This window comes from Misgurnus anguillicaudatus, chromosome 9 (genome assembly GCF_027580225.2).
Source record: "Misgurnus anguillicaudatus chromosome 9, ASM2758022v2, whole genome shotgun sequence".
Classification (NCBI taxonomy): domain Eukaryota; kingdom Metazoa; phylum Chordata; class Actinopteri; order Cypriniformes; family Cobitidae; genus Misgurnus; species Misgurnus anguillicaudatus.
The window spans coordinates 20,001,685-20,022,116 of record NC_073345.2 but is presented as its reverse complement, the minus strand read 5'-3'; the positions used below and the strand labels follow the sequence as shown (position 1 = coordinate 20,022,116).

At 38.7% G+C, this 20,432-nt stretch overlaps 1 protein-coding gene across 7 annotated transcripts in view; it reads right to left on the bottom strand.

Annotated features, from left to right (window-relative positions):
- The window catches only part of ncam1a (neural cell adhesion molecule 1a), a 311,353-nt gene that overhangs the window by 54,897 nt on the left and 236,024 nt on the right, over positions 1-20,432 (bottom strand). For all 7 annotated transcript variants that reach the window (XM_055180863.2, XM_055180866.2, XM_055180867.2 and 4 more), the window contains 4 exons: positions 14,394-14,544; positions 11,055-11,239; positions 7,106-7,202; positions 2,010-2,177 (listed from right to left, as the gene is read on the bottom strand). In XM_055180863.2, the coding sequence (XP_055036838.2) occupies positions 2,010-2,177; positions 7,106-7,202; positions 11,055-11,239; positions 14,394-14,544 (601 nt within the window). The remainder of the gene's footprint in view (positions 1-2,009; positions 2,178-7,105; positions 7,203-11,054; positions 11,240-14,393; positions 14,545-20,432) is intronic.

Here is a 20,432-nt window from a genome sequence, read left to right as displayed (position 1 = left end):
ACCATGGGTTAAACAACCTATTTTTTTAGATTGTGGCGAGTCCAGTTCTGCTGAATCAATAAAAAGAATCATCCGAAAGAACAATTCTTTATTGAATCAGACCTCAAAATCATACACGTGTTGCTTGGGGCTTTTTGCACCCGCTCAACAGATCCATCCGGTACCTTGCGTTTGATACCACACATGGCTGCACTGTATCATGCAAGTCTAATGCTTTAGAGATGGCCTGACAAAAGGTTGAGTGATCAAACAGACACCGGCTGAACAGGGACGTGTGTAGGTGGTTGGTAGACTGCTTTGTGAAAGGCAGCATCTGTGTGTGTGTGTGTAAGGCTTGTTCTGACGCATGTCCCAAAGAGGTCTGGCGCAGCGATCGAGCTGACAGCAATGAGCAAACTGACATCTCTCCCCTTGAGAAAGAGAGAGAGAAAGAGAGAGTGAGAGAGAAAGAAAGAGAGAGAGACCCACAGACAAGCACTTGTCAGGCTGTGACAACTGCTCCAAGCTCTCTTATTTAGCATTCAAGTGAACCCTGTCCCTTAGTCACATTTGCGCATCTATTTTTGGTAAATTCTGCATCGTGTTTCTCATGCTTGCCAGATGAATCGCCAATGAAAGGGACAGCGGGGAGGATGTTTTGTGGCAATTTGAAATGGCTAGCAGCAGCTGTGGAAAGTGTTTAGCAGCGATACTAACTATGGGAGGGTCGTTCGGTGCGGTCATTTATTTTCATTGAGCGTCGGCAATTTGCGATGATGTAAGTGGTCAACGTAAGTCACATGACAAAAGTGAGCAAACCTTAAATCTATGCAAATGTTTATGTATTTATTAACCCTATGCCTACATTCACATTTAAATATATGCTAGTAAGCGTTGATGTGACTACCAATGGAAGTGTAGACAAAGAAAAAGCTAGTTTATATTCTAAAGTGTATATCCAGTTACTAATGCATTTATGCAAGTTTGTTTAAAACAGATACTCTAGTGTAAACACCTCTTAAAGAGATAGTTCAGCCAAAAAGGATTTTTAACTCATGATTTACTCACCCCAAAGTCATCCGAGATGCATATGGCCATCATTTTTCAGACTTACACTTTCAGTTATTTTAGAAAGTGTTTTAGATCTTTCAGTTAATCAAATGTAAAGTTACGGAGTCCACGTCCAAAAAATGTTCGTCCATCCTTCACAAAATAAATCCAGACAGCTCCACGATGATAAACAAAGGCCTTCTGAGGGTAATCCGTGCTGTTTTGTTGTAGAAATATCTACATTTAAAACTTTATAAACGAAAATAACTAGCTTCCGGTAACGCTGCCATCTCGCGTCTGCATTCAAGATGAGAGTGTACACAGTTTACGGAGGTTTCTCAGCGGCTGGTCTGTGCCCCGCCCTCCAAATTTGTCATACATCAGTAAGAAAAGTACGTACACTACGATGATACTCTCTCCTGAATAGAGAGGAGTCTAAGATGGCGGCGCTACCGGAAGCTAGATATTTTTGTTTATAAAGTTTTAAATATGGATATTTCTACAACACCACCGCGCGGATTACCCTGAAAAGGCCTTTGTTTATCATCCTGGAGCCGTTTGGATTTCTTTGGGGAAGGATATATGCACATTTTTTGGTCTTGAAGGAGCTGGACCCCGTAACTTTACTGTTTAGCAGCTGGAAGATATAAGACATTTTCTAAAATAACTGAAAATGTGTTAGTCTGAAAAATGATGGACATATGCATCTCGGACAGCTTCGGGGTGAGTAAGTCATGTGTTTAATATCATTTTTGGTCGAATTATCTCTTTAATGCATGCTACTTATAAAATATGGGGGCACTACAAACATCACTATTAAAAGTCTTGTTCTAATACAATAAATTAGATTCCCCTGTCATTTTACAAAACAAAGCCATAAAACTGACATCTCAGCTTTAATAGACTCCCCAAAGCCTTGTATTTCTTGCTTGCTTCCAGTTGAAATGTTATTACAGTACGAGGGTGCACTGGACACTCACCATCCTCGACGTCATACTCTCTGTCGGTCCAGTCTTGGTCTTTTATTCTCCACTCAGCTTTGTATTTAAGGATGGGCACTCCTCCACTGGAGGCTGGCTCATCGAATTCCAACAGCGCTGTGCTGGAATACGGCTCTATGCGATCGATAGAGGGGGCCGAAGGCACATCTACAGTATACACAAACAAATATAAATATACACACACAAGACAACAGTGAAGCATACAGTACTGACCTGCACACACAAGCAGGACACCACAAAAAGAAAGTTGGGCAATAAAGGAACTAAAAATAATGAAAAACTGTAATGGGTTTGTGTCATCGAGATAAGAGTTATTGCAGTGGCCACAACAAATTTTCCAAGAACCACAAGTGTGATGTATTGCAGGCAAACCAATATGTTGCTTAAAAGGGTGATTTTTACATGTCTACAGTTTGATGCCTGTTGGGTGTTCATAACCGTGGATGCATGATATTATTGATAATTATAAGGATTGTGCTGCTTCAGGCTTTGTGCAGTAAGTTTGTTTTGCAAGTTATTCTATATACGTATTATTGGACGCGCACGTGTTGTCGCGTTTACACGACTAAACCAAAGTGAATTTCCAGTCTATATATATTTATCAGTCTGGCTAGTGGCTAAATTGATGTCTGAAACAAATACCTTGTCGAAAATAAAATGTGAAGGGTTTGGTCCCAAAACACGTATGAGGTCAGTATTAAAAAGTAAATTCTTAATTTTACCCAAATCTGATATCCGTTGTGTTATTCTGTAATCCTTTCTCAATTTTTTCCCCAAACGCAATAAACAGCAGTGGTTAATCCAGTAGTATGGGTATGCTTTTTAGTCATTGTAGTATTTCTAAGGCTAAAATATAATTGTGGTTATACATGAATTGTCCTATTTACTGTTTTACAAGAAAGGCAGAAAAAAAGGAATGTAATTTGATATAGGCTACTTTTTTTCATCGGATACCCAATTACAGTTATTTAGTTATAGGGGCGGTTTCCCAGACAAGGATTAGACTAGTCCTAGACTAAAATAAATGTAAGGGCTGTCCAAACTGAAAACAACTTGTACTGACATATCTTAAAATACATCAGTGCTCTTTGTTTTGCCTCAAAATGCACACAAGTAATATTTTTAGTAAGGCATGTTTTAAAACTAGTTATATTTCCTTACCAAACTAAGGCCTAGTCCTGGCTTAAGCTAATCCCTGTACAAGAAACCGCCCCATTGTCCTTAATAGAAAAATAAGTTTTAATGGTTAAATGTTACGGTCGATTAATTTCTGACTTCTGAGAGAAGCAGAATGTGCCTGCTCAAATTTGGGTATAAAAATGCAAATTCAAGTTGACATTCATCACTCCTGTTCAAATGTCAAAAACTCTCTGAAAAGGAAATAGTCTGCATTACAGAACTTCATGATGCTGTATTGTAGATTTGAATGTAATTCTGAATGTTCAGTCAGCTCTAATCTTCTTAATGACATAACTCCTCTTGAACCACCTTTTCTGATAGAAGAAGAAGAGGTCAGATCTTTGTTGAGGAAACAAAACTGTAGGAAAGCAGCAGGCCCCGACCAGGTTTCTGCTGCCACTATTAAATGGTGTGCCAATGAGCTGTCGCATGTTTTTACTGATATTTTTAATTGGTCTCTTAGATTATGTAAAGTCCCGGCATGTTTTAAATCAGCTATTATCATTCCTGTACCTAAAAAGTCGAATGCGAGTTGTCTGAATGATTACAGACCGGTGGCCCTAACCTCTGTTATTATGAAGGTTTTTGAGCGACTAATGGCTAATCATCTTTCAGCTATGCCACTTGATTCTTACCAGTTCGCATATAGGGAGAACAGATCTGTTGAAGATGCTGTTTCTCTCTGCACCCATAACACTCTTCAACATTTGGAGGGGACAGCCACATATGCTCGGGTTTTATTTATTGATTTTAGTTCGGCTTTTAACAATATTATACCAAAGAGATTATGTGACAAACTCCTGGGGTTGGGGGTTAAGGAATCCATATGTAAGTGGATACTTGACTTCTTAACTGACAGATCTCAAGTGGTCAGGGTTAATAACATCTTGTCAAAATCAATGTCGATCAGCATTGGCGCCCCCCAAGGGTGTGTTTTGTCTCCCCTTTTATACTCTTTTTATACCAATGACTGTTTGTCTCATCATGATTCAGTAAAGATTTTTAAATTTGCAGACGATACCACTGTGGTAGGCCTCATAACTAATGATGATGAATCAGCTTACAGAATAGAAGTTTCCTCGCTGGCTGAGTGGTGCTTAATTAACAATTTGTCTCTCAATATCTCCAAAACAAAAGAGATGGTTGTTGATTTTAGGACCAAACATATAAGGTCGCTCGAGCCTCTGGCCATTAATGACAAAATTATAGAGTGGGTGGAGAGTTTTAAGTTCCTTGGGATTATTATATCCTCAAATCTCAAATGGAGCCTCAATGTCAGCCAGATTGTTAAAAAAGCACATCAGCGACTTTACTTTTTGAGACAGCTTAGGAAATTTAAAGTGTCCAAGGCTGGTATGCTATACTTCTATAGGGCTGTAATAGAGAGCACTCTCACCTTCTCCATTACTGTATGGTGGGGAAGTTGTTCGGCTGACGATAAGTCTGCACTGAATAGGGTAGTTAGAGTTGCATCAAGAATAATTGGGCTGGAGCTCCCTAAGATCTGTGACATTTATAACACCCGTTTGATTAAAACTGGTATGAAAATACTTAAAGATTCATCACACCCTGCTAACTCACTTTTTATTCCTTTACCATCAGGTAGAAGGTTAAAAAGTATAAGAACTAGAACCACTCGTTTTGCCAACAGTACTTACCCACAGGCTGTGAGGGCCCTCAACTCACAACAGCACTAACCTTATTTATTCAGACATAGCTTTGTTCTTAAATTTGTTATATTACTATTTATTGGTAAAAATTTAAGTATTTGTTTTCTTTTTAAATTGTATGTTTTTTATTGTATATGTTATGTTGTATTGTTTTGTGTGAGCCAATTCACCAAAATGAATTCCAGGCGATGTAGGTCGCTCTGGCAAAAATAAAGAAACTTGAACTTGAAACTTGTCTTTGAGACAAAGGCGGTCTAATAAATTAGTTAAGCACTTTATATTTGAGCCTTAGGGCTCTATCTTACACCCAGCGCAATGCAGCGCAATGCGCAACGCAAGTGTCATTTGCTATTTTCCACCCTGCGCAATTATAATTTTCACGTTTAGTGCCACGTTGTTTAAATAGCAAATGCATTTGCGCCCATGGGCGTTCTGGTCTGAAAACGAGGTGTGTTCAGGCGCATTGCTATTTTGAGGCAACCAAAATAGACTACGCCATTGACCAACTAAAACCTGGTCTAAAGTCTAAAGTCAATGGATGTTTTATGTTAATTAAAGAGCGCATTAGTAATATGCGTCTAAACGGGACGACAACGTGGGTTTGCTTAACACATACATGAATGCGCAGCAGCACAAAAACGCTTTTAAATATGAAAGATTAAAGGATTGAATGTAAAAGATTATTATTGAGTCTCTTGGACATAAATGAGGACTATTTATGAGACGTTAGAAGGCACAAAGAGCTGCTTCACCTGCAGCCTGTTAAGTAAATAAATGCTTTGCTTTAAACAAATGCATCTGTTTTTAAATGTTTTTTTAAATGCTACCTCACAGATTTATTGTATATGATGACTCTGTACCTGCGGATATGGTGAGATGAGAAACATTTTTAAGTAATGCTTAAAAAATCTCGTGACGCTGTCCAAGTGCTGAAAGGAGAGCCGTTTGTACATTCTTTATCTCCTGTTTGTTACAAATAAAGTATTTTTAGAGTACAAACCTTTTCTTACATACTTGTAAATAATTTTTTGATGATATTGGATAGCCATACATTTAAAGCAACTATAAGCCTGCTTTTTTACTTCCATGACTGAAAGAAAAAGGGTTTTAAAGGTTTTAATCCAAAAAAGAACAATTTCAATACAAGTAAAAACAACACAATTATTTAACATTAATCTTAAACTGGGGATCTTCTTCCTCCGCTTAGTTTTTCAGATTACAAAGTCCGTCATCTAAATAGGGATTAGACATAGCGCCAGCGCAACAGGCTTTTAAAGGGGATGAGAGCTGAGAATCTCATTGGTTTATGGCATGTTACGCCCGAAATACTCCCATTTCTCATTAAAAATTGTACCACCCTTTTCGACCATGCGCTCGGCGCACAAACCATTTTTCCCGTCGTTAAATTAGCAAAAGTGGATTCGTAGACGTTGCGCTGTGCGCTTTAGACAATGCGCTTAGATCGTTAAAATAGGGCCCTTAAAGGGACAGAACAAAAAAATATGGTAGGAAAGACTGAAAGTGAGTCATGAAACACTAAATTAAGAGTTTGTTATATAAGCATACTTAAACAATACAAATATATAAAATGACCTTTTTGAAATAAACTTATTTTATATTTCCTCCCCAAACCTGGCTTTAGGAGCTATTTCTGCACTTTATCACCTAATAAAAATTCAGGCCCCAAGTGCTGACTGTATAAAGTGCCATTGTGGGAGTGCGGCGTCTCTAAAGCCTGTGATGTAGAGGAAAGGCGTCGCTCCTGTGCTGCCCCATCGCTTTGAGACTAAATAATCACCTCACAGCCTTCCACACCATTTCACATCTGTCCCAGTTTACAGAGCACCAAAAATATCAGAGGCAGCATCGCTTTTAACCGTCAGCACTGCAGCCTGAAAATTATATCCCTGCTGGTTTTATTACCCATGAGCCTCAGCCTAAAAAATACGACAGCGGGCTCTCATCTAAAACTAAGGAAACGCTGTCCTAGGGTGATTTACCTTTTGCTCACCTTGTGGATTGTAAATTAGTACTAAGAGGGAAATTTAGAAGTGGTTTTCCTGTGTTAAGACATCGTGCATTAGGCGTTTTTCCCGTGTCTTCGTGAAAAATGCTGCGTGAATACTTTATTAAAGCCTCGACATTGTGCTGTTAATATGTTCGCAGGGGAAAAACGTAATTCATTTTTCTTTTCACTTTGCAGTTGTACTCTCAACATTCACAAACCTGCTTGAACCAGAATGAATTCCTTTGACTCTGTGCCGATGACATTGGTGGCTGTACAGTTGTAACTGCCAAAGTCGTTCTGGGACTCCGGAGTGACCTGTCAGAGGAAAAACAGCAGAGTCAGGAAGCTGGCCTTCATCTGACCTATTATGATACCGATATTTTACTTCGCATGTGGCTGGGAAGCTTGTTATAAGAGCAATGCAGAGACCTGTTATTTTGTACCCCTGACGCTCACCTTGTTCGATAATTATTGAGCGAGAGGATTAAGAGAGAAAGAAAGTAGTACGATTCTGTTTTTAATAAAATGTAATATAGGAACAGAAACTCCATGAAATGGTCAAGAATATATGAAGAGTTTGGTTCCAAAACGCGATAAACGCCATTTTTGAAAAAAATCAGTTACTGGCAAAATCAGTATTATATCAGGTCAGTAGTTAAAAGTAAATTTTTAATTTTACGCAAAATCCAATATCCGCCGTTTTATTCTGTCACCTTTTTCCCTTTATTCCCAAAATGCGATAAACACCACTCCTCCTTTTTTACAGAACGCAATAAATCCATTTCAGAAATTACAGTCCACCAGTCACGCAATGTAAACAAGCAATGGCGGCGCGCTGAGTACACGGAGTCCTAGTTTTCCTCATCTACTTTGTACTTCGTGATCAACAAACAAAACAAAATAATACTTTAATTGCATCCCTAAACCTGTGATGGTTTTCTGTGACGGGAAAGAAACGTAAGCCATCAACATCTAATAATTTCCGCGAGAGGCACTCGGGTGCTTGTTCTCCAGACAGCATCAAGCTTCTCATGCTAACACATTGACCCCAGAGGATCTTATGAAAAACTTTACATTATTTTACTCAAAGTCAACGAAAATCGAGCAGGACCAATACATTTTACAGCTGATCGCTGTGAAAAATGTAGAGACGACATCAAGTTTAACTGCAGCAATGACAGTGTTCTTAATATAACAAAGTAAGTGTTTTGGTTAATGCCATTAATGTTTATTTTTTTAATCATTGTATACCACTAGTCAACTAAATAAATATAAAATGGTAAAGATGAATGCACATTTATACATTGATTTAATAGATTTATAGCATTTTGAAATAAAAAACTGTCATGGATTTATTGCATTTTGTGGAAAAAATAATTCGTTTTTATAATAAATCTATGAAAATCAAGTTATGGATTTGAATTTTTTATGTTTTTAAAACCTAAAGATGCTATGTGAAAGTTTGTAACAGAAAATAGTGGTTTTCATCTTGTCACTTTCTTGGTATAGAAAATTTGTCAAAATGGATTTATTGCGTTTTGGAACCAAACTCTTCATATGTAAATTGACATCAGCTTTAAAAAAATGTCAAGTTTACAAACCACTCATCTACAGTATATTTACACAATAAACAGTCCAAAAACAACAAGTGTCACGCTGGCCATTCTCAATAAATCCTGATGCAGAATGCTGTTTAATTAGTGTAATTAATATAATGGTCAGTAATGGAAAAATCCAAACAACCAAAAAGTCATGCAACTGAGCAAACTCAATGATTGTATTTTCCTCTAATATTATTACACCAAGAGTGCAAAACAATAAAAACAAGTCATTATGTTTCCAGTGCTTGAGCCCTGTGGGCTGATGAGGTTTTGACAGATGTGTGCACCAGCTCTATTTACAGAAATATAGACTGCACATTACTGAAAAGTTATAGGAAACAACCAGCAATTACCGTTTTCTTATAGTTACTGTTTATTCCTCATTAAAGACATGTACTGCATGCATATAGAAAATAATCTCAGAAAGCAACCATTAGTGTCAACCATGTTTGTCAGTGTTGACAATGCACTGTAATGAGCAAGCATGTAAAGCCCTGTTTAAACATGGAGCGACCCATTTTAGGTGAACCAATTACTAGTGTTCAGTGAGAAGCACAGGCAAAATCAGGATCCAGAATTGTTTGTCATCACTTAAACATTTTTGGTAAATGCATGCATTTGTATTGTCCTGGACAACAGTTAGGGACACTACTGTACAAATCAACTCACTTGTTACCTGTTAAGGACACTGACATGTCAATCAACCAACTTAAAATTTGCTGGTCACATTTGCTGGTTTACTTGGTGACTTCAAATGAGTAAAACTGTCCAACTGAAATATTTATACAGTTTATTATGAGGGATTTTACATGCGTGTTATTCTTCACCCTTTTTCAACACATTTACTGTAATGAAATCAGAGACTGTTCCCATAAAATATAATTTCATTGCTAAAAAACAATGTTATTTGGTGTATTTGGTATAATACAATGTGTTCACGTGGTTATGGTTAAAAAACACATTATTTTCCACATACCGCACATTTTTGTAGCTCCAGATATACTGTCTACTTGAAAAGCACTGATTTTGTACAAAACTCATTGATTTGAAAAGCGTAGTGTTCCTGATTGGCCACCTAATTTGTACATTGTGATTGGCCTGAGTTCCTCTATCGTCAGCTGAAATGTGACGCTCCTTACCATGTTTGAAAGATTCGCTCACAATGCAATGCTAACAGGAGTTAACTTACAAGCTGAGTCCTTAATGTCGGTCTTGTCTATGTCAACAAGCCCAGGAAGTAAACTGCTGCCTACAATCCGTGTCTTTGTTGTAGTATAAAAAAAACTGATTTACGTTGGGGACGATATCTTGCGTCATCGTTTACTTTGGGATTTGTACCTTTTGAATATCATTAACATGTACTAATACACACCTACACACCAAAGGAAATGTAAAATCGTGGATCGGACCATTGGTGCTCTTTAAAGCAACACTAAAGAGTTTTTGCCCTTTGCTCCCCCTACAGGTTGGAAGCTGAATTGTCCATTACCACTGTCGTAAATAATTTAGCCTACTGCAGCAAAGCTGGCTCTGATTGGATTGTAGGTCTGCCGTAAAGCAAGTTTTTGTAGTTTTCACTCGAACTACAGAACCACGATCCGACGGTTGGAAACTTCATTAGTGCGGTTTTGGCCAATAGAGGGCTGCAAAGCGAATGTGAAAGTGCCGTTCACCCTGTTTCGAGTGGATGAACAACTGAAACTTTTTTAGAAAACGTTATTTTAAGGTAAAAAAACTCTTAAGTGTTGCTTTAAAGGCGGGGTGCATGATTTTTGATAAACAAAAGTCGGACCGAGTAACAAAACACATTTGTAGCCAATCAGCAGTAAGGAGCATGTCTACTAACCGACATCGTTGCCTGGGTTGCGTATGTGTGGGGTGGGTCTATCAAAAGAAGGTCTTGATTCTATTGGGGTAGGGGCGTGTTTGTTTAGGTGACATCAAATATCATCATTGGCTTTCAGAGATCATGCACCCCGCCTTTAAGAGGCTTGTGCTGCCTTCAATTGGACTCTGAAATATTGTAATTATGATTTTTAAGCACATGAACAATCAAATGAAGTCAAATTTATGAGTGGGAAACTCGTTGCCGAGTTGTGATGTCATATGGAGCGTGATGATTTCTTGAAGGAAAGCAACTCTGTGGTCAATGGTAATGAATTATTTTGCAAAATAATTTTTGTTTTACATTCTGTATGTGCAAAGTATAAAACACCTTAGAAAATCTAAAAAATGTATTCAATACCAATTTATAGGTAATAAAAAAAAGAATTAAAAAAATAAATACTAGGATTTTTGTAACTATTGTAACACCTCATAGTTAAATGAAATGGCATCCACGATCATCTGTTTTTGTTACATTCTGCATAGTTTTTTATGCTACCTCTGTGTTATTTTCACACTTGAAGGTGTTACACGCTGTAGTAAACGAATGCCTGACTCTGCTGTATGGGTGTCCCAGGTGCACTTGAAGCAGCATTGTACTTTTCACTCATACTGTTATCACCTGAGATGAATCTTAATACAAGGCGTACACAGGATCGTAAAGACTGACGGGTTTGTGTACCTCCAGGAAGCTGCCGGTGGGAGTGTTGTAGATCTTGACGTTTGTGGTATTAGTGTTGGGAAGCTGCTGGCCATCACGGAACCACAAAACAGAAGCGCTGGGGTGAGCCAAAGCTTCACAGGTGATGTTGGCTGGATTTCCCTCCCAGGTGAACACCGCCGAAGGGCCCTGGATCTTTGGCGCATCTGCAATAATAGACATCGTCAGCAATTGCAGGCTCAATGGTTTTCGACTAAGACCTAGGGCTGAAGAATATAAGGGCTGCCTGCTGGCACATATTACCCATCATCCCCTCTGGTCTTCTATGCATTTCCAGCAACCTTTTAAAATTGAAATTTTGGCTATTACTGAGCAGCCAGCAGCTCTAGCGTGAGGTCTGTTGTCTTCTGTGATCTCGTAGCTGTAGGGTATCTGCACACCCCGGCTGGCTAAACTTTTTACAGCAAGACTGATAGACATAGTTGACTCATCACATTTCCTATAAAAGCTGCACTGATAAGACACATATCCCTTCAAATCTTATCGCTATCTCTGAAGCACAGGCTGCAACACTGCTACTCAGATAATGTGGGCACCCCCAAAACCTAATGTCTCTCTTTGGATGAAACAGGCAATAAAATGTTATCACAACAGTGCCTGAAATAAAAATTGGGAAATTAAGTCCCGAAATGATTTATGGTGCAGGTCTTTTTGCTGCCGGATCATTTCATGTGTGACTTTGGGGGAAAACGTTCTTCCTGGGTTGACACTGTGAAGTAAACAACTAAACGTTGCATAAAAATGCTCATTGATTTAAAATAGAATGCAGAGGCTTTCCAGCTGGCTGCCTGCCTAAAATGCATTTTATTGTGAGGCTGAGCTCTATTTGAAACAAAACAATAAATAAATAACCAGCTAAAAAGAAAAACTCTTTAAAATGCAAAACTGAATAAAAGAAATGCACAGGTTTCTGACTCCTCTACTAACACAGACAGAGATTTTGGTCAGGACTTGAAGTATTTGGCAACTACAGCAGTGAACAATCTCATCTAGGATAATTTGAGACAGACAAAGCACCTTTTCTTATGGCTAATTACGCTCTGTGCATCCAACCAAGAATCAGATTACTTACAAGCCAGGCTGTGGCAAACTGCATTTTTACACAATTTCTATCAATTGCGTATTATGATGCTATCTCGGGACTGGGGATGACTTTTAGGGGCAAGAAAAATTAATCCAATTATACTTTCATTGCACTTCAAGCTTTTTCTCCCCACTTTCCAGAATTAGATTCCAGGAACGCTTCAAAGTGTGAAACCACATGAAAATAACCTTAAACCTAGCTTTACCGTAATTTTCTACCAGGAAAATTGCAACAATGTGCACTCTGGAGTAAACATAATCTGATAGAAAAACAGCATTCGCGCTCACAATTGAGTTTGTATGTGAGGACGGGACTATTTCATTTCAGATAAAGGTCTGCTTTGCTCTGAATTCAAGAAATCCCAAATGCAAAAACACACGATATGACACTAAGATTTGAACAAAACCACCAACCTCCTCCTGTACAGAAAATACTACTGCTATAAACGTATAAGACAAAAATATTTGTATATCATTAACATTTAGATCACTACATAATAGGGATGCTCCAATCAGAATTTTTGCAGCCAATATCGATTACCAATTTGTTGTCTTTGTGATCGGCCGATACAAATGCCGATACCGATTCTTCAAGTTGATATGCATGCTCTTTGATGATTGTAACTGTTAAAATTTTTCCTAGATAAAGTAATACCACAGATGTTGCCTTTGTTATATTACTTGCACTAATTAGATATATTATTGTGTTAATAGAGAATCAAATAAATTAGCACAACAAATATTTATTTTGCAAATAGAAATGTAATATCCCTTTATAAAGGCTTATGTTTCTTAAAAGTAACGAAAATATAACACTTCACAGTAAATTGAATATACACGCATTTGTATGAAGTACAACAGTTCTGTAGTGAAGAGCATAGAGTGATTTTATTGAGATATGAATTATGTTACTGTAGCTTTAACCGTGGGTTCACACCAGCCTTGTTTCAGGCGTCAAATTCTCGCGTACCGCGCCTAGTTTGCTGCTTGAACAGTTTGAGTTTACTGGCTTCATTCGCGTGTGAAAGCCGTGCATGAAATTCTAGTCATCAAGAAATTCACGTGGAAATTCGCGTCATGGGAGGGGCTTCTGCGACTACGCTCGCTTCCTGTAATCACGTCACTACTAAAGGAAGCTCCTGATTGGTTAACACGGCACGTTTTTCCGCCAAAGTTCAAATTTTTCAACTTGCGGATTTGCCGCGGCAACGCTCAATTCGCGCCATTCGTGCAAACTACACGCACAAATTACGTGGAATCGTGTCTACCGCGCTGCGCTAAACAGCTAATTCGCGCCGCGAGACTTCCAGATGCGCATTAACATGTCTTCACATTGACTTAACATTGAAATCACTCGCGATTGATGCCTCTACCGCGCCTTATGTGAACGCAGCATAAGATGTGAGGGAGTTCGCTCTGTTCATGTGCACTGATGACTGATGCTGTGAGTGCGTATGTCGGATGTACGCGGACATGAGCAGCTGTAAGGAAAATGAAAGTTTAAACGGTCAAAACTTTAAAACGCATGCAAATAATAAACTTTCTGCATGACGATGCAATTGTCCGTGATAGATGTGTGTTGTATACGCTGTTTGATGGGGATGTGAAGACGCGTCACGCTTTTAGGACCGGAGCGCGTCCTCATAGAAAATATCTGTAAAGGCAAAAAGAGAAATCCAAATCTGCACGTCGCACATCAGCAAAGGGTTGTAAAAATGCATATCATTGCATAAAAATGCAGCCGCTTTCAGGAGCTCTTTGATGACAAAAGTAAACACTAAGATCAGTTCATGAGATCGGCAAATTTAGCGAGTACCCATCAAGACATTTAATGGCGTTATCGGCCGATCGATCGGTGCATCCCTACTAAATAAAACCTGTCAATACCAAGCTAAAAAGACCAGTGCAAACCAGTTTGACGGTGGTCTGTCACTGGTTTAGCTGGTGGATCTGCTTATAAACTGCTTAAGCAGGTGGACCAAGAAAGTCATACAAAAAAAAAACTGGTGAGGACGCAAGCACACCAGCATCCCATTTTGGAAACAAGCATCTAAAACAAAACATACTGTATGTTGGTGACCAGTTTGCTGGCCGTTTCATCAGCGTAGTAACCAACTTTTAGCTACTACAAAAAATTAGTGAAAATGTTTACTTTTTTTAAAACATACATGTTTACTCTATTTAAGGCAAAGAAAATGTGTTGGGTTTTTGGCTTACAGCGCACTTCCAGGTACATGCCCTGGATGTCCTGACCAATGGAGTTGCGGGCGGTGCAGAGGTACTGGCCAGCATCCGTGAACTGCACATACTTCAGCGTCAAAGAGGACACGCGGGCATCACTGCGTACAATCACGTTACCGTCCAGACTCTAGAGGAAGAGACACAGAGAGACATAGTTAAGTCAATAAATCAAAGTTATACATAAAGTGCTAGGGGAACTAATGAGAAACTGTGTGAGGTCAATTCTGTGAGGTCATCCATGGCTAGTTCACTAAATTACATACAAATAATGCACACAAATATTCTGATGCTTAGGCTGTAATTTAAGTCATTATTCACTGAACGCCTGCTTGTTTTGAAAAATAGAATTGTTCGATTTGTGCATGCAACATTCAGACTGGATTATTGATCGGAAAATTTTGCTCATGAATTGAACATCACAACTACAGTATAAAACTCTCACGAATGCAGCAAGTAGAAGTATCATAAGATTTTCAGTGAATAACCCAAAGCGATATGAGCGTTTTGAAGTTTATGGCCACAGTCCTATCATAGAAACATTTTTACTTGTTTAGAAAACATTGTATGGGTTTGGAAAGACATGAACTTTCATATTTGGGTGCACTATTCCTTTAAAAGCGAATATCAGATAGTAAAACAAGATCTAGGTTTGTATATTATTCTAAAAAACACTACTACACGAAGCAGCAGAAGGCCAGAGGGACGTAACGTCTGCGTTTCAGTCCCTGTCTGGGGCTCAGGGGGATGTTCGGGGAGACAGTGAGGCAGGGATCAATAATAAAGTGGACCACACAGCAGGGGCCACTTTAAAGCTTTTTCTCTACAAAGTGTGTTTGAACAGCACAGCTGGGACAATCTGCTAACAGTTTTACTCTTCGGCTTCATCCAGCGCACATGTACACACTCTTTAGCTCAAACTGCATTTCTACGTTGCCCATCATTGGTTACTACGTGATCTGAGATCTTATGGCTGGAGGGGATTTGAATTCAGCAGTCAATGTTAGCGTCCAACTGTGTTATGATGAAACACAGGCTTGTGTTTCACTGCTGCTCTGTATTTCACAGCATTAATTTGTAGTTTGAAGTGACTCAAATGGCCTATAGAAATAAGCTAATTTATATCATTACCTGTGATTGCATATAAACATGAAATAGTTTTGCTAAGTTGACATGTTCTGCAGATACGATGCTTAAGCAGTGGCACTCAATGCGAAGTTCGTCACAACATGTATGTAGCCTGTCATGTGTGTGGTTCGTAATTTCAAAATATGTGTTCTGCGCATTGAGTGATCCTATGTGCATCACGTGGCTTGTCAAAATAAGTGCCTGCTGCAGACGCGTCTAAAGGGTTTATGATAAAAGAGACGCTCGCGTTTGCCAGATACTCGCATAATCTCATGCGTTATCAAAGTTTATTGTTAAGGGAGTATCTTGCGTGTATTTTGTGAATGTGAGCGTCTCTTTTATCATAAACGATTTTGATAGTGTGCAGCAGGGACTTAATTTGACAAAACACGTGAAGCACATGGTTCACATGACGCAACAAACACATATTTTGAAAACATGAGCAACACACATGACACTCCGAACACATATTTTGAATTTGCGCCCCTCGGATGAGCAGTCAAGAGCCACCACTGTGCTTAAGCTAGAGTTTAAAATACATAAAATTGTTTTACTTATTAGGAATGCATTTTTTTTGTTAATATTTGTATTAAAAAAATGGTATGTAACACATAAGGTCCACTACAGATCAACGCATAAAAGGTGTTTGAAGGAGACTGTAAAAATTAGCCCATTTTTACTCACCCTAAAGCTGTCCTATGTATATATGACTTGCATTTTTCAGCCAAAAACCTGTCTCTTTTCAGATTTATAATGGCGTTGGATAGTGCCCCATTTTTAAAGCTCCAAAAAGAAAGCACATCCATCCATCAAAAACTAATCCATACAGTTATTAAATCTCCTCAGAGGCGAAGCAACGGGTTTTTGTAACGTTGGGTCAGGGGTCAGCCTGCAGCCTGACCTCAACTCTCATGAACACACATACAGTATATTGCTATAGTTTATAAAGTGTGAGATTTAAATGTTTCCTTACAAAACCAATTTCTTCGCCTCGGAAGACATTTAATATCTAATGCCATTATAAAGCTGAAAAGAGACAGTATATTATTAAATATACCTCTGGCTATTTTTGGCTGAACGAAGAAAGTCATAAACACTTATGCTACGTACACACCAAGCGCGGGGCATCGCGTTACTCTCGGGATTTAGCTTCATGTCATGCAAATTTTTTGCTTGAGATGAATATTTTCAAATAGTGAGTGTTTTCGCGGTAAACACACCGCTCATAACGCGTCATTCGCATTGCCCCTCGCGAGGACGCGTCTGATCGCGTCTTTGCATTGACTTTGTATGTAATTTACTCGCGCAAATCGTTGAACTCGCGTCCGATGTAAACCCAGTTTTACAGTATAATGACGAGTAAAATAAGGAAAATTTTAATTTTTGGGTGAACTATTCCTTTAATGATAATAATAATAATAATAATAATAATATTTAAAAAAATGGTGATAAATCATACAAGACTTATTCAAGACAATATTAAAGACAAGACAATATGCATTTTCAATATACAATTACACAAATTTTAACCTAAAATCCTTGTTATAGTCACATCCTATATGAGCTAATCAAACGTACACTATACAGGGTTCCCACACCTTAGTTAACTTCATATTCAAGGACCTTTCAAGGACTTTCCAGGTGCAATATCCTCAAATTCAAAAACTAAATGTGGGGACACATTTCAAGTGAGAGCAAGGTTATATTGTGTTACCTTTACAGGTACATTGTTACAGTTCCCTTTCGAGGGACCTTGGGCTGCGTCACTGCGGTGACACTTTGGGAATGCCTCCAGGGGTAAGTGCGTCTGAATGTGTATATCAAATTCAACCAATGGTGAGGCTTAACGACAAAGGCAGGGTGACGCAGGAGCCACAAAGTATTTTGCTATCTGAAATATTGCCAAAGACAGCGTTACTGGGATGCAGGAAGTATGGCAAGGGAGACGCAGTGTCTCGTTCCCTTCTCAGGGGATAACAGTTACATACGTAACCCGAGACGTTTTCATGTGTCAAACACAACTATGCAAAAAAGCATTTTGGTATAAATCAACATTCGCATACAGAAGATATAAACATTTAAAGCTAACAGTTTAGCACGTGTGCTTAAAAAGTCTAGAAATTTTATGATATTATCCTACACTACACAAGGAATAATATGGATTTTTTTTCCAGAAAACCTCTTGCATAAAATAGATTCAAGCACTTTCAATTACCTGTATCTATGTATGTATATTTTCAAAAACTTCCCAGGGCCTTGAATTTTTTCCCCAGATTCACAAACTTTCAAAGATTTCAAGGACTAGTGGGAACCCTAATTATAGCATGTTAACCACATGTACGTAAATGACAAAAATTACTTCACCATGTATTTGGTCACACATAGTAATCTGAATAATATTCAGGCATGTCCTGTTAATTGTAATGTATCATCGTATAACGTACATGTAGGTTTAACTTTGCAAAGAAAAGCGGAACTTTACAGATTAATAGCACTCGTAATTTACAAGAAAATTATTTGACTGAGCACATCTGACTTGCATAATGTGACCCATGTTAATCAAAGAGCGCAGACACGTTTAAATAGATTTATTAGTCATGCCAGCTGACACCATATTACTCAACTAACAAATACTCCGTGCTGAAGCTATCGGGTATGATAATCGCTGATGCCCAAACAATCTAATAAGCCACAAGACATTCACTGCGAAGAAGTGCGGCTCTTACAATTTGAAAACAGCTATATCAACATTCACATGCTGTTTTCAGTGCGGCATAATGAATAAAATAAACCTGCGAGAGGTGGATGTGCTCGACATTTTTTCTGATTCAATATCGGGAGTGTTGATTTGTGCTTAGTAGAGCGTACTTCAATTCACCAGCAATATTGTGTTGTTATTGTTGTACTGAAGTCAGCATACACGAAGAATAAAATAGGGTATGCTGTTTAAAACAACAAATAATTCAATGCAAGCTGTTCATAATGTTTACTATTTTCACTTTGTTGATAAAAACGAAAAGTACATCAGTGGTTACTCACTCTCATACTGTTCTAACCTGTTCGACTTTCTTTCTTTTCATCCACCAAACAAGCGCAATACGAGTTGCTTCCTTTACAATAAAAGTGAATGAGGACCAGGGGCTGTCAAACGCACCTACCTAAAAGCAATCTACTACAGTTAATACATACAGTATGGTCACCATTCACTTGCATTTCATGGACTTGTTTTACAGATTGAGATGGACATGAGGGTCAATAAATGCTGTCGAAATTTTGCATTGTGAATTATTAGGAAGCCACTGCGAAACGTGAGCATTAGCCCGCACCTTTCATCAGAGGACCAAAGCAGGCGAAGACAGCCAGAAAATAAGATGTTTGGGAAATCTGCAGTGGCACTTCATTTATAAAGCGCCTGTTCAACGGTCAGTGAGAAATTTGACTACGGAGTGGAATGGAGTGCATGCGGCTCAGAAATTCAATCAATTCACAAACTTGATTTAAGGTGCTTTGGCTTAGTCACGATCTGAGGGGTTGAGTGCTTTAAGTAACAACTAGGGTCTCAACCATAAATTCCATCCTGCTTGTTCCTCACGTTCAGGCGGCTGTTAGTATGCAGGGCTGTCGGCTGACTGGCTCCCTATCCACTGCATAGCAATTGACAGTAAGCCGTCTTTTCTGGTTTATATGTTGTATGGAGGTTAAGTCACGTGTAAACCTACTGCCGGGCATCACGATTTCTGTTAGTGTAACCAGGAATCCCTCCTCCAAATCGATTTTTACCTCAACCTTGTCTGATGTCAAATTTAGCAGACAACATGAAAAGAAGACAGAGATGATTTCTGGGAGAGACCTCACTGCTCAAAAGTTGCTTCTTGATAGCTAAAAATCAATGTGGGCATCTTAGGTCAGATATGTTGGTCCTGGATATGTTCATATTGAGATCTGTGATTTCCCTTTTTGGTGTCTACAGCTCGTGACTGCTCATCCGAGTGGCGCTAAATCAAAATAAGTGTTCGGAGTGTCATGTGTGTTGCTTGTGTTTTCAAAATATGCGTCATGTGAACCATGTGCATCATGTGTTTTGTGAAAATAAGTGCCTGCTGCACACGCGTCACACAGGATCTCTCGACGCGCAAGACACATATTTTAAAAAAAAGGAACCACACACATGACGGGCTACATACATGTTGTGACGAACTTCGCATCGAGCGCCCTCGAAAAAAGAAGTCACCGTCCGCCACTGGTCTAAACAAATTTACACTAAGCATAGTTTGAGACACTGAAATTTTAGATGACATACGAAAATACTCCCATGAGTATCTTCTATCCATCTCATTGCTGTCTATGGGAAACAAGTGAGAAAGTATGCTATGAAAAATTCTTACATTTGAACACTCAAATCTTATCTCGCCTAATAAAGAACAGCCCATCCGATTCTCTTAAAGAACAGACAGCCAGTGAGATGCAAAATAAAAGCACAGCTCTGTCTCAAGGCCATCACATAGAAGAAAGGGATTTTATTCTTTCGGAAGAAAATAGGTGACAGCAGTTATATTGTGGGACTACACTGACAAAGAGACAACTTCAGTAAAAAAATGGCTGCTGACTGTCTATAGGAGAAAAGTGAGGCAAGCGCTGTCTTTCACTTCATCCGAGTCACACATTTCAAGCTAACAAGAAACTGGAAGAGTAATCGAGCACAGACAAGATTGATGAAAATGTGTCCGAACGGGATACATTATAAATCTTAACTTTTGACAAAAATGGTCCAGCTTGGATTGACGCAGTACATGGTACAGAATAGTTACCCTGAGGTAGTTTAAAGCAGGAGAAGTCTAGACAGTTGGCATGCCAGACTTTGAAAGATTGAATGCTAATTGAATTTGGTCA